This window comes from Diabrotica virgifera, chromosome 5 (assembly GCF_917563875.1).
Source record: "Diabrotica virgifera virgifera chromosome 5, PGI_DIABVI_V3a".
NCBI lineage: Eukaryota > Metazoa > Arthropoda > Insecta > Coleoptera > Chrysomelidae > Diabrotica > Diabrotica virgifera.
Window position 1 is genome coordinate 47641925 of NC_065447.1, and position 15955 is coordinate 47657879.

General features: G+C 31.3%; 1 protein-coding gene across 1 annotated transcript; it reads right to left on the bottom strand.

The window, feature by feature from the left end:
* Positions 1-10488: 10488 nt before the first annotated feature.
* Positions 10489-12715, bottom strand: LOC114331576 (uncharacterized). Its single transcript, XM_050651914.1, has one exon. The coding sequence runs from the start codon at positions 12385-12387 to the stop codon at positions 10489-10491; it is 1899 nt and encodes a 632-aa protein (XP_050507871.1). The 5' UTR covers positions 12388-12715.
* Positions 12716-15955: the final 3240 nt, after the last annotated feature.

Genomic DNA, 15955 nt, shown 5'->3' on the forward strand with positions numbered 1-15955 from the left:
TGGATAATTTCAAACAGAAAAGGTCTTTGGTGACTTTTTTCTAAAGTTGATATTTTTTGACATATAAGCGATTAAAAATTTAAAAATTACGAAACCTGTCATTTTTAACCCTCAGAAACTATTAGCCCGATCAAAGAACAATCTAACCTCAAAAAAAAATTAAGGAAGGATGAAAAATTGGGAACAGGTAGTTGAAATTGTCTATTATTTTATAAAAAAAAAGTTTACAATTCTACACCCCCTCCATTTTACAAAAATAGGGAAATAAGGGTTGGTTTTTCATTAAAAGTGCTGTATTTCGGAAAATAAGGCAATAATAACAAAAAATTGTATTTAAAAATCATCAAGGTACTTTTATCCTAACATTTTGACTAAAAACTTTGTTTGCATCTTGATTCGTTTCTAACCTATAGCCCTTTTTAAAGTACTTAACAGGGGAGCTTATTTGAATTGCGCGCGCAACAAAAATGTCACATTTTAAAACTAACTAACTTTTAAATCGATAATTTGGGGCATTTATCAAACATTAAAATGTACGAAAAAAACACAATACCTTTAGAAAAATATCAGTTTTAACGTGAATATATTTTCATTGTGAACTAGAAATTATTTAATTTAGAAAAATATGTTTTAAAATATACTAATACAAGTTTTTACAAAATTTACATAATCATTTAAATTAAAATTCCTTTTAGATTTACATTTTAAGATGGCTAATTAACATTTGGATGTAAAATTGCACAACGTTACCTTAAAGGATAAAAATTTATATGGCGTTAAAAAATGGATATTTTTTTGATTTTTATTTTAAGTCAATTTTCAAGATTTCAATCAATAATATCTTTGTTGAAAATTCATAAAAAACTAAAAATATTCTTGTAGGTACTTGGAAATGTACTCTTTCGAAAGCGGTATCTATTTTTCTTATGCATAGAACACTTTTTAAATAAGGCTCACGTATTAAAAACAACTACAAAAAAATGTCATGTTTTAATAAAATCGATGCCATTCTTTTCTGAAAGCCTTTTTTTAAATGAAAATATGGGAACATATTAAAAAAGGCTTGAATAACATATTACATTTATATACAACAGGCCTATTGCAAATGTAAAAATATATGGGGCACGTAAACACAGGTGAAAGAGTTCCTTAAAAGAGAAAACGGCGCGCTTCCTAAACACAGTAGACGAACATAGCCTAAAAAATTGGAGCAATGTTCACGCTGCAATGTTTTGTTATCGTTTTCGGCTGTCAAAGTTTTTGAATTTATAACTTATTATCAGTAGTAATAACCCAAGGACATTGATAATTGTTCGAAAAAATTTTATAACAGATTTCGAAAGCTTGTTGCTTGGAAACAGACCGACGCCGTAGGCGGAGGTCTGTTGCCTGTAAGCAACAAGCTTGAGAAAGTTGTTAAAAAATTTTTGAGCATTTATCAATGTTCGAGGGTTATTCGGATAGAAAATTTTTTGCTGGTTATGAAAAAAAAATACAGAGCAGAAACAATTTATTTAAATGTGCAATTAACAAAGGAACAATTAGAAGAATTTAATGAAGATCCTGACATGTTAGTTTCCATAACTGATGAAGATGTATTTCCACTACGCATGCTGTTAATAATTTTATTATGATGTTCTTCGTCAATGTTAAAGTACGGTTTTATTGAGTTGGGATTGTTATGCCCCGTAATTTTTATAAGCTCTTGCTCTTGAACACCACTTTTGGCCAACCAACTGACCGCGGTCGATCTATTGGAGTGATTAGTAATTTTTTTTCCTTGGTTTTCAAGCCAATCGCTTCGGCAGACGTTTTTGTCCAATTTTGAATATTTTTTCCAATGGGCATAATATCATACCAATGATCATTTTCGGTTTTCCATTAACGATTTGTTCTTAGGAATAATCTATGCCTTTTAATATTTGGGCCCCTTTTTGATAACAATTTTTTAAATAATCTGACAGGACATACGTTACTGTCGTTGTTTTCTATTAAAAATTTGCTGTCAGTACACCTTCTTGAACCACCTTGGCAAATCTTGCTGAATACAGGGTTATATTGTACTCGATTTGTTACAGAACCATCGTTATTTGTTTCAATACGAAAAAAGTCAATCAAACAAGCAGCAGCTTCCCCACCTCGCCAAGCTAATTCTACGGCGGTTATGTGATATAATTTCCGTTGTAGCCCTTCAGGGGTATCTTCGTTCCACAAATTTATCATTTTTGTTATTTCTACTGCACTCAATGCCTCTGAACTTTGTTTCCTTTTACAGGGATCCGATTGTAGTTTTCGTCGTATAGAATCGCGGGCAGCTCGCGCTTGTTCAAATACAACGCTTTTGAATGGGTCAATAATAACTTTCATTTCCTTATAATACTTTTCTTGTAAAAGCTTACTTGTTAGGTTCGACATGGTTTTGACAGTAGCTTCTTTAAACTCTGTACCATCTTTTCTTCTCATGTTCACAGCCCAATCCTTTAAAATCGACGCCAATTCTTCCACCCTCCGATTTCCATCTAATTCATATTTTCTATCATTGCAAAAGTCCATAAACGCTTTCCATACAAATTTTTTACTGTAAACAGTATTCTTTGGTATATTTGATTCGATAATTTCATTAATATTCTCATCAGTATTACAACCAAATTGTGACATTTTGAAATATTGAATATTTGAAATATCAAAATCGAAATGAAACGAAATGTAGGTATCCATAGCTACATGATTGAGTGAAAACAGCCCATGCTTTCAGTATAATGTTGGTTTTATTGGTTGTATTCAATCAGATGACCTCAAATTAATTGATTTCATTAGATTTCTAATTGAGCAAAAAATTTTCATCTTAATCATTAGAAACTATAACGTCTTCCTTTTTATGATTTGTACAATTACCAGTTTGACAACTTCCGCATGCAGCATGAAAACGTTTCTCCTTTTTTAATACATATTTTTGTCTACATTCTAATTTCATCACAGTCCAAATAGTCCAGAAAGCCGCTGCGCATCCGCTAGGAAAAATATTCTAATTCGGATTTTTTGCACAATCTTACTCAGAAAGGACTCCTTTTAACAAATTTGCATGTTGCCAGGACCAAAAGGTGGTCAAAAAATTTTTAAACGTTTTTTTTTTTGTTTTTTTCTTAAAACTATTTTTTTTGCATGGAAAAAAGTTTTTTTAGGTTTTTTGGATCATTTCAAACAGAAAAGATCTTTAGAGACTTTTCTCTAAAAATGATAGTTTTTGACATATAAGCGATTAAAAATTGCGAAATCGGCCATTTTTAACCCTCAAGAACTATGTGAAAAACTGAAAATTTGAATGTTGCCAAGATAAGTAGATATTCTTTAAACATCGATTGATGAAATCCCGAAGAGTTTTTTGCAATACAATATTCAAAACTCCTTTGTTTTTTCATTGCTAATCAAGCGTGCGCGACACTATTTTCCACCGAGAGTATGGTGCAAATGAAAGGAATAAATTCGTTATTTCGTAAATCGGCGACTTTAAGGCAAAATCCCGAAACAGGTCGATTTTTATTTTTAAGTTATGATATTGCGGCATATATGGTATACTAGTGACGTCATCCGTCTGGGCGTGATGACGTAATCGATGATTTTTTAAATGAGAATAGGGGTCGTGTGGTAGCTAATTTGAAAGGTTCTTCAATTCTCTATTCAGTAATGTAAACATTTACATAATTATTTATACAGGGTGTCCTTCTACTTCTTTTTTTGTCAAATAATTTAATTTAATAAAAAATTTTTGGACACCCTGTATAAATAATTATGTAAATGTTTATATTACTGAATAGAGAATTGAAGAGCCTTTCAAATGAGCTAGCATACGACCCCTATTACCATTTAAAAATATCATTGATTACGTCATCACGCCCAGACGGATGACGTCACTAGTATATCATATATGCCACAATATCATAACTTAAAAATAAAAATCGACTCGTTTCGGGATTTTTCCTTAAAGTCGCCGGTTTACGAAATAACGAATTTATTCCTTTCATTTGCACCATACTGTCGGTGGAAAATAGTGTCGCGCACGCTTGATTAGCAATGAAAAAACAAAGGAGTTTTGAATATTGTATTGCAAAAAACTCTTCGGGATTTTATCAATCGATGTTTAAAGAATATCTACGTACATAGGCAACATTCAAATTTTCAGTTTTTCACATAGTTTTTGAGGGTTAAACATGGCCGATTTCGCAATTTTTCAATTTTTAATCGCATTTATGTCAAATAAGAGATATTTCTCTTTAGAGAAAAGTCACTAAAGACCTTTTTTGTTTGGAATGATTAGAAAAACCTTAAAAAAATTTGTCCCATGCAAAAAAAATAATTTTAGGAAAAAGACAAAAAAAAAACGTTTAAAAAATTTTTGACCAACTTTTGGTCCTGGCAACATGCAAATTTGTTAAAAGGGGTCCTTTTTGAGTAAGATTGTGCAAAAAATCCGAATTAGAATATTTTTCCTAGCGGATGCGCAGTGGCTTTCTGGACTAAAAAGCATTTTGTGTCTATCATCTTTTCTTTCCAAACTTACACTTTTTAGTGTTTCAATTCCACGTTTGACAATTACAATTTTTTCGTTATCACATTCTAAATGTTTTTCACAACTAAAACAAGAATTATTATTATTTGTTTCACTGTTTGCACTCATTGAAAATATTTACACAATTATTTTATAACAAACAGATCACTTTTATTGATAATAGTTTAGACGGTAGCTGCCAAGAGACCCAAAATTATGATTTTACAGTTGGTTCTATTATAAATTAAGTTGATTCAGACACAAATTTTACATCAGACGAAGACGAAAATTAACTTTGAATAATTTAGATTAATTAATTAAATGTAAAGAGTGACGATCCAGTTCGATATACAATGAACGATTTTTCATTGCGCCTTTTATCATTTTAGTACTTCATACTCATTTAATCCTTTATAACTTAGGAGGCAACATCAGCACGCGAAAAACGCGTTCCAAGATTGCAACTTTAATTTTGAACATTCTGTCGACATATCTGGCACACATATTCGCAATATAGTAAAGAATTGTGGTACAGAGCCCAATTTAAGAAACATGTTAGTATATAGAAACTACTCTAAAATTAAATTAAATATAAAAAAGGAGTCTGTGCCGCTTTAAGAAGAACAAAAAAATACAGTTTCTTCAAATAAACTTTTTTATCCCATGTCTAGATTTTGTGTCACAATGGAATTACTAAAAAACGATTATCTATAACAAGAAATCGAACTTGACTGACATGGCAACATTTAGCGCGCCTATGAGTATAATTAATTATTGTATCACATTACTGTGCCTTTGTTTCTGATAGTATAGTGTATAGTGTATAGTGTCTCTGACACTGTAGTACTGCCGACACACTGTTGCAGCACTGTTGAAAGTTCGGAGAACTATCGAAAAAAAAATATTGACGCGCTGATGTAGCCTCTTAATAGAGTACATTTATTTTTAATTAAGTTAATTTAATTTTTAAATGAACTTTAGAAAACCTAATAATAATTTAGTAAAAGAAATATTTTTTAAAAATTTTGATATATTTTCATTTTATATGTTTATATTGAAATAATTAACTTACAAATACAAGTATGTACTTTAAAATTATAGTTTTTCAAATTATTAAATTAATTCAAAAAGAAAATAATATAGGATACGTGCACGCGCATGTAATTCGTTTAGGTAAGTACATACTTACAAGAAAAACCAAAGTTTTCAGTTTTTTTTACAAAAATTCAACAAAAAATTTCCAAAATTTTTCCACTGGCCGTAAATTTTTTTGAAAATTTTTGGAAAATCTTAACCTTAAGCCCTTAATAGATCTGTAAAGAGTGTGTTCACCAATTTTCAGATTAACTGATGCAAAACTAACCGAATAAGACCGTTTTTTAAAAAAATTTCGTTTTCAACCCTTATTAAAAATAGGCTATATCTCATAAAACAATCGAGATTTAAAAAAAATTTTAAGACCAATCTTTAAGGTTAAATCACTCTGATGACTATTTTATTTTTCACTGTTACATTTTTTTTATTATTTCATTATTTTTAAAATACAGCACTTTTAATGAAAAACCAACCCTTATTTCCCTATTTTTGTAAAATGGAGACGGTTTAGAATTGTAAACTTTTTCTTATATAATAATAGACAATTTTAACTACCCATTCCCAAATTTTCATCATTTCTTTAATTTTTTTGAGGTTTTTATAAAGTTTTGTGTTCCTTGATCGGGCTATATGTGAAAACTGAAAATTTCGATGTTGTCAAGGTAAGAAGATATTCTCTGAACATAGATTGATGAAATCCCGAAGAGTTTTTTGCAATACAATATCGAAAACCTATTTGTTTTTTAATTGCCAATTAAGCGGGCGCTTGATTGGCAACCGTTGCAAGTATATATTAACATGCGTAAATATATGCGCAGAAAAATATTCGATTCAAATTTTTCACCATCTTGCTTGAAATATCCCCTCTTGGCAAATTTGTATGTTGTCAGGATCAAAAAGTCAAAAGCTTTTTTAAACATGTTTTTTGTTTTTTCCTAAAATTAACTTTTTGCATCGGACAAATTTTTTTGGGTTTTTTGGATCAATCAAAATAAAAAATATCTTAAGTGACTTTTCTGTAAATGTGATAGTTTTCGAGATATAAGCAATTGGAATTTTAAAAATTGCAAAATCGGCCATTTTTAACCCTCAAAAACTATATAAAACACCGAAAATTTCAATGATACCAAGGTACGTAGATGTTCTAAGAATATCGATTGATGAAGTCCCGAAGAGCTTTTTGCAATACAGTATCGAAAACCCCTTTGTTTTTTAATTGCTACTCAAGCAGTCGCTACATTATTTTTAACCGTTGCATGTATATGCTTTTTCTCATGTGCATCTTTCAGTGCGTCACAGTTTTTTGATTTCATTCCAACGCATTAAATTGTATGTGATAGAAAAAACGCACGTCGGTGATTACATTTCATTGGTGACATTTATAACATTTATTCTAGTTGTCAATAGATGGCGCTACAATAAAAAAAATAGATAAAAGGCATTATATTTAATTTTGATTCAGAGATCATTACCATCTTTCTGTGGACCATTTCGAACTCTTTTGTTCTCATCAGGAAATCAACTGTAATGATGAAGAGCATCATTACAGTTGCTTTCCTGATGAGAACTAAAGAGTTCGAAATGGTCCATAGAAAGATGGTAATGATCTCTGAATCGAAATTAAATATAATGCCTTTTATCTACCTACCGTTTTTACTCACGTATTGAGTACTAGGAAGCAGTTTTGTTGATCTTTACCTCGGTGAAATGGATATGTTGTGGAGTGCAACTATGTAGACTCCCCATGTCTATACATTCATCACCCTTTATTCCTTGCAATTTTTGGAAGCACGGGAATAGGTATAAGAGAGAAACTGTTTCCGAATTAAGAAATCCAGAGATTTTATTATTTTTTAACATTTATTTTTTTGAAAATGGAGTCTTTTGGGTTTCGACATTTCGAAAAAAAATTATTTACGAATTATATAATATTATACTACGAATATAATCTGTACAATTTATAAGACTATACAAATCAAAGAAAATACAATTTTATAAATGCAATAAACAAAATTAATTTGTTTTTATGCCAAATTGCAAATAAAATGTGACAACTGTCAGATTTAACTAAAATGTCATATCACTAAAATGTATATTATCACGGACTTACCTTTTTTTCTATCATTTGTGACGCACTGAAAAATGCTCATGAAAAGAAGCATACAACATTGTATGTAATATGCGTAAATAATATGTGCGGAAAAATATTCTGATTCAATTTTTTTTTCACCATCTTGCTTAAAAAAGTTCCCTACTAACAAATTTGCATGTTGCATGGTCAAAAATGTGCCAAAAAAAATTGACAATTTTTTTAAACTTAAAATGTTCTCCGATTACATATTATTATACACATGCAACGGTTTATGCAAGATGGTGAAAAAAGATTGAATCGAAATATTTTTCCGTACATATATTTACGCATGTTGCATTTCATGCAAAGGTTGCCAATCAAGCCTCCGCTTGATTGGCATTTAAAAAACAAAGGGGTTTTCGATATACTATTGCAAAAAACTCTTCGGGATTTGATCAATCAATGTTTTAAGGATATCTTCTTACCTTGGTAACATCGAAATTTTCAGTTTTTCACATAGTTTCTGAGGTTTAAAAATGGCCGATTTCGCAATTTTTAATCGCTTATATGTCAAAAACTATCAACTTTAGAGAAAAGTCACTAAAGACCTTTTGTCTTTGAAATGATCCAAAAAACGTAAAAAACTTTGTTAGATGCAAAAAAAAAATAATTTTAGGAGAAAAGTAAAAAAAAACGTTTAAAAAAATTTTAACCCACTTTTGGACCTGGCAACATACAAATTTGTTAAAAGGGGTCCTTTTTGAGTAAAATTGTGCCAAAAATCTGAATCGGAATATTTTTCCTAGCGGATGCACAGTGGCTTTCTGGACTAAATAAACTCTACCTTCTAATTGGACATCTGATACCAATTTGTGAAAATATTGATTTATTCCATATTGCTATACGGAGTGGAAACACGGACTCTCGGAATTACAGCTATAGAACCCTTTGAGATGTGAGTTTTTCGAATTAGGCTGAAGATCTCTTGGACAAAGCACATGACCAACAACAAGGTGCTGAGAAGGATGGGGACTGAGAGTGAACTCCTAAATATCGTAAAGAACAAAAAACAACGAGTTATCTAGGACATATTTACAGAGGAGAAAGATACAACTTTTTACGACTCATAATGGAAGGAAAAGTGGGAGGAAGAAGAGGTCCAGGAAGAAGAAAATACTCCTGGCTGAAGAACGTCACAGACAGACATGGACACATATTCGATACTAAGAGATTTGCTGTAGTTATCGCTAAACTTCAATAATGGAGAAGGCACCTCAAGAAGAAGAACCAAATCTGAGAAAACATTGAAAAATTTTGCTTTTTGGGCCCATATTTTCGCCTACAACGTCTTAGGAAAATGTTTGGTTTTTGAATTTTACATAATATATTACTAGCTAAAAATTGAAAATTGAATGTTTGTTGATTAAAAAAAGAATGTGTGTGTACTTTGTATCCAGGTAAGAAGTTATACTTCTATTATATAATTTCAACGAAATAAAAATATACTAAACAGTTTATTTGTATTTTATTTAAATATTAAACTAAGTTTCATGCTTACCCACCACTTTCAAATTTTTTTAATAAAACAATACCAAAAATTAAAAAAAAAAAGAATATGAATCGCCCTGGATTTGAACCCGGGACCTCTCGATCTCTGGTCCAATGCTCTACCAACGAAACTATCATCGCTGTGTGTACGTGACATCTCGGACATAATTACAAATGTTATAAATGTGATAAATAGATACTTTATTATCTTACTCCCGAGGAAGACAAATCCAAAGACACAAAAATTATAATAAATAAAATGTTTACTAAAACCACTAATATATTCTTTTAATGACTTATTTGCCCTGATACATACATAACTTGAGAGATTAGCAAAGAACTACATACTCTCTGTGAGCGCATGCGCCCAGAATAATAAAAATTTACTCTCAATCGCGCCTAAAGCAGTATAACTTCAAAAATAATAAATAATTCGGAACAAAAAATTGAAAAAAATGGAGTTTTTCTTTAAATTTTAGATCCCTTTAACCTTCGGATGACCAAGCGGGGGAAATTGTGACCCCAGCGCAGAGCTGGGACGAGTCCTCAAAAAAAGGATTCGAATCACGGATCCGAATCACGAGATATGATAGGAATCACGGATCCGAGTCCGAATCCTTTTTACTAAAAAACAAGGATTTGAATCACGTGATTCGAGTCCATTTTTCGGATCACAAATCACGGATCATATCAGTGTAATGATGTATGATTCCTAATCTAATACTGTCTTCTGTCTATCTATTACTCACCATGACATGCATAAAAATGATATAAAAATAGATTCTGTCCATTTAGCCACTCTCAGTTTGGTTTAACTTTTTTATAACGTGTGTTTTGTGTAGGGTTGGTTACTCTTTCCCGGTGACACTTTAGGAACAGCACTGTTAATTAGAACCTAACAATAAATAATCGAGTGGGGAATCCTACCTAAGGACTATGTAACATAATTATTTTTAATTAATTAAATTAATCAGAAAAACCCCGTCACCAACAGGACTAGAACCCGGAAACCATGGATCCGAAAGTCCTGACTCTAAATACGGACCACTGAGCCACATACTCCCTATGAATATTTTTTGCACTGGCAATAACCTATGAATATGAACCATAAATAAATAAAAATCTACAAAAAATACACTTTATTTATAAACAGAACAACAACAACAAACAACAATAAAGTGAACAAAAATAATAAACATAAAATAAAATTTTAAAAAACTTATAGTTTTTAAAAATATTTCTTTTGGTTGGCCTTACATAGCACCAAAATTTCAAAATTTTCGTCTGTCAGGCCACTCCTTCGAGGTGTAGGATATTCATTAATAATATGTATATTATTTCTTTTATCTTCTAAATACCTCAACAGCTCCAGTTCAATTTTTGAAGATGTTTTACTTTTAGGTACAGATGATGATTGGGAGGGGTTTCTTGCCATTTCACTGTCGTTATTTAATATTGGAGGCTGTACCTTGACCTTGTCGTCACTGAAATCAAAGAATTGGTCTAAATTGGTTGTGTCACTCTCATCTGATAAGAAATCATAGTTTGAATCGTCTAAGTCTCTAGCTGCGTCTATAATAAACTTTTTTATATCCTCTTTAGTGTATGTAGGATACTTTACGATATTATACCATCTGAATTTAAATTGAGGAATTAAAACGGCTGCAATTACGATTTCTTTACAATTAAGCGACAGTATGTCAGCAAATCTTCTTCTCAGGTTGTCGAGGCACATTTTGGCTATGTATTCACCTCCATATTTGTATGTGGTATGGACCGCTACTTTTTTTTCATATTTATTTATTAGAGATAATAAACTCGGTAACAAGAACCCAAAAAATGAGTTGTTCGCGTGCTCTCCTTGAAGAAAATCCAATGTATGGGCTAGAGGTTCCATTACCATACAATAATCTTCTAAAAATAAAAGTTCAGTCCCTTTAAATGGTTCCAGTTCCAGTTTCTTAAAAAGTGTATTGAGCTTGACCTTTTCTTTTAGAATTTGCTTTACAGAATCATAAAGTGAATTCCATCGAGTAATACCTGGACGGCTAAGTGTGTGCCCTAAAATGTTCTGAATAATTTCATTTGATTTTGGTCTATTAGCTTTATTCCAAAGCAGGTTACATTTTTGAAATGCTGCAGTATGGCGCTTTCGCAGAACTGCATTTTCTTTAATTAAATTTTTGTAATCCGTTGTGGCTATTAAATTTAGTGTATGGCTGGCACATCGGAAATGTTTCCGTAAAGTGAACTGTTCAGCTGAATCGACATCCATATCGTCATTCTCCAAAAGTTCCGTGTCTTTCTCTTCATTTATATTTATTACCTGAAATATATCATCTGCATTTATCGCTTCCTCTTCATCATTGGTTATGTGGTATTGTTCAAATGCTTTAACGAAGTTGCTTCCATTATCTGTAATTGTTCCAACTATTTTTTCTGTTAAACCAAACTGCAAGTTTATATTTTCAAGCATTTCGCCAATATGTCTGTAAGTGTGTGCGCCTTTAAATCGTTTACAGGCAATTGCAGCAGATCCTCTAACCAAGTTTTCTTCGATCCAATGCACGGTAACCCCAAGAAAACTTCGTTTTTTGTTACACCAAATATCAGCTGTCGTACGTAAAAAGCGAGTATTTCTTAGTTTGTCTCTAATATGACACATATTTTCATTATAATTTTGATTGATTTTTTTCATAATTGTTTTTCTTGATGGAACTTTAACATTCATTCCTTGAAAAAATGCCAAGAAACTTTCATGTTCTATAATATTTATAGCAGACATTGTACCTAAAATAAAATTTACCACCCGTTTTTCAAAATTAGCTTGGTCAACCCTAACGTTTCCGCTGCCTAGAAGTGTCTGCATTAGTCTAGGTTGCTTATGGCTACTGGCACTAGTCGATGCCGTCGATGGTCCTTCAGGATCAGTTATAGTGTGGCATCTTTTGTTTAATTTCGAATTTCTCTTAGATTGTTTATACCGCTTATACTCTTCTAGTTTTTCAGGATGAACTCTTTTTATATGTCTGATGAAGTTAGATGATGAATTAAGACTCCCGCTAATTTTCTTTATGATCGGAAAACAGAGCTGACAGTTTGCTTCGACATCATTGTCATTCTTCATTTTGCAAATCTTGAAATATTTTCCATCCAATACCGAGATACTTTCAAATCTTTCAAAATCAATTTTAGAATTTACTACCGGAGGATTTTCAGCAACGACATTACCACTTTTGACACTTTGCTCTTCCTTTTTTTCGAAAATATCATACAGTTTTGTTATTTGATTCTTTTTTTTTGGGCTTTCTTGGTGTTTCAATTATTTCATCGTCTTCAGAGTAGCTGATTCAGTACAGTACGATGGTTCTTGATCCGATAATGAAACAAATGGATCTTTTCTACTGTCATCTTCACCAGAAGGTTGTTTTGAAGATTCTGAAGACATTAGTAATATATTCCTGAAAAAAAAAATGTATCTTTCACATTGGTTATAGTAGTAATTACCTAATGACTAAGTATAACAGTTGATATTAATAAATCAATGCTCTATTTTCATGAAGAAACTCGTAAAGAACTACAGAGTATCAGAATAAGTAGGGTATGTCATTTGCGTGACATTATGTGCGTGAACTCCTTCAGAAACTCAGAAACAAAGAAGTTTTTCAAAATTAAAAAAAAAACATGTATATATAATTATATTCTTCACAGAAATGACTCATTTTGAATTATTTAATAACTAAAAAGTGTACTAACATTTAGTTTGACACAATTGTCACTAATTTAAAAAATAGTCAGCTGAGCACTAAATAATGAACTGTACTGGTAGATTTCATAGAATGGATAAGATTACATAAAATCATATATTTTTCGATGGTAAACATATTGGGACATAAGAGGAATAAAAACAGCCTGTTATAACATGGTTACACTCCCTACCAGTACCAGTAGTGGGTCAGTTTTAATATTCTATTTTTCTCTATTAAACAGGATTGTTTTTCTAGACCACTCGCCTGGAGTCACAATCAAAAAGTTAACATACTGTATATACGTTTAGGTGTTTAGTAGAGATGGGTATCGAACTTAAAAACATCGATGTTTCATATCGATGGTTATCGAAATTAAAAATATCGATAGGTAAAAAAATTTCGTTGTGAAAACATCGATGTTTTTTCACATTTGACTTTTAATAAATAATACCATTTTCTAACCGGTGTAATTTAATTCTGCTAAAGACTGAAACAGACTACCTACATTATAAATTACATTACATACATGGATTTTTGAAATCAAGACTATAATTATACTTTTGTATATTAAATTTATACCTCCGCAAAATTTCAAATTTTAAGTTCAAAAAGTTAATTTTGATGCCATATCTGGTTTCAACCTATTTCTTCTTTGGTTCATGATGACAAATCAGTAGATACTAGATACAGAGATACCTTATTTACTAACTTTACTTTTAACAAAACATTGATGTTTTTCAAACTTCGAGTACTCGCGATACCCATCTCTACCCTTTGCCTTTAGTCGACTGATATCGCCTACATATTCAATTTGTACATTGTGCATAAATAGAAAAATAGATAATAGACAGATTTTCACTTACCTGTAGCTTTACACGTTCACTTATATTATGTCTATCTATAGTTTATATTATACCAATTTATTTACTAATTCTATTTTGTAACTATAACAGTATAACTAACTTTTTACAAACTCCGATGCATTCGGTCTTCACTCTCAATCTGTGTTTGTTTACACTTCGTGACAAGTCGAAGCTTGAGTCAGCTTGTCGCGCCGGCGCAGTATAATCTCTAAAAGGATCCGAACATAACATTGGTGATTCGAGTACGGATCCTTTAGGATTTCTTCGACGAATCCGGATCACAAATCTTTTTTTTTTAAAGGATTCGAATCACCGGCCTCGGATCCTCAAAAAGGATTCGAATCCAGGATTGGAGTCCTATGTGATTCGAATCCTCCCCAGCTCTGCCCCAGCGTATGTTTTTCTTTGATAAATTCAAAAGTATTTTCAATTTTTAACTCATTATTTTTTTATTTGACTTTAATATCATTCTAGATATCCTCATATTTTGAAATAAAAAAAATTCCCTATATTTTACGAATAAAAAATATATTCTGAAGTTGAGGTTTAGTAAAATAGCGTCTATTATGTGTAATTCCAAGTAGTTTTACGCTAATGACGTCGACTTTGCAAAGTAACAAGACACTTACTCAACATAAACACAACACATGACACTAATACCCATGTTGTGACTGGCTGAATAACATAAAGTCCATGCCATAAAAAAAATTAAAAAAAAATTAAAAAAATTAAAAAAATTAAAAAAATTAAAAAAAAAACTTAATTTTTTTGTTAATTGTCATTTTTTACATTTTTGACCTGGGTCATTCCCCCCCCCCCCTTGGTCATCCGTGTAACAAAAAAAGGTTGGTCATTGGAAGGTTAGCATACACAGCCTTCATATATCGGTTACCAAAAATTTATAATACGACTGAAAGGTGTGCTAAATTTTGTTAGGTTTAAATTTTTGTTTGTTTAATATTTTTTGCATAATAATTTTCATATTCAGGGCCCGCAAACAAATTTCAAATATATGCAAAATGATGCTGCTATTAGTAATTTTTTATATTATTAAGATCTTATCCAGAAATACAAAAATGAAAATATATAGGGTTGAAATCAGACCATTAATTACATTTGCAGCCAAGACAATCCGAGAAGATCTCTTAAGAAGAATGGTGCGTCCTATAACAATGGAAAACAGAAATCAGAATAACAATGAACCATGAAGTAATACACCTATAAAGATATATTTAAATTTAAACCCCGAGACTGGGATGGTTATGATACACAGAGAGACGGAAAAACGACCTACTGGAACGTCGCCAGATGAAAACCAAAAACGGAAAGATCGAGGGGAACACTCAGAGAGATATGGGAAGGAGAACTAGGCCATGAGGGCATACATTCCATGTCAAATCACTCAGGCAAAAATTGTGGATCTCCGATTTTTCTGAAACTTGGTGTACAGCTTCTACGGGACGTAGAAATAAGATATTTAAGGTCAAAAAGTGTTCTCCTTTTTTTTCTCAAAATGTTATTTTATGCGATTTTGCGATTTTACAGTGCTTTGGCGTTTATTTAAACAAATCTGCATTTTCTATCGTAAAGTATCAATGATAAAAATAATATTTTAATAGAAAGGACTCAAACATGTCATTATATGGCATTAGAACAAGTTATTTTGATTCAACACAAGTTTTTGATCAAATTTTATAGTGTAGAAAACGTTAAAATATCGTTTTTTTTTTCATTTTTCTCTATTCCCAAAATACATCATAATCGATTTGGTTGAAACACAGATTTGTCCACAGATAGCCAAAACATAGGACTTTAAACGGTTAGAAGGATTTTAATTATATTACACAACCAAAAAAGTTACATGCAATAATATCAGACTCAAAAGTATATTAGATCAGTCGGGATAGCATTTGACCTTACATGCCGAGCTGCCCAAAATTTTATTTTTCTAATCTTTACGGGGGTCAACAGTAGCCTTAAATTAAAATCGCGAATGAATACCTCCGTTACATTAGCCGCCATCTTGATTTTAAAGGAGAACTGTTTTTGCTCAATATCTCCGCCATTTTAACTTTTTGACAAA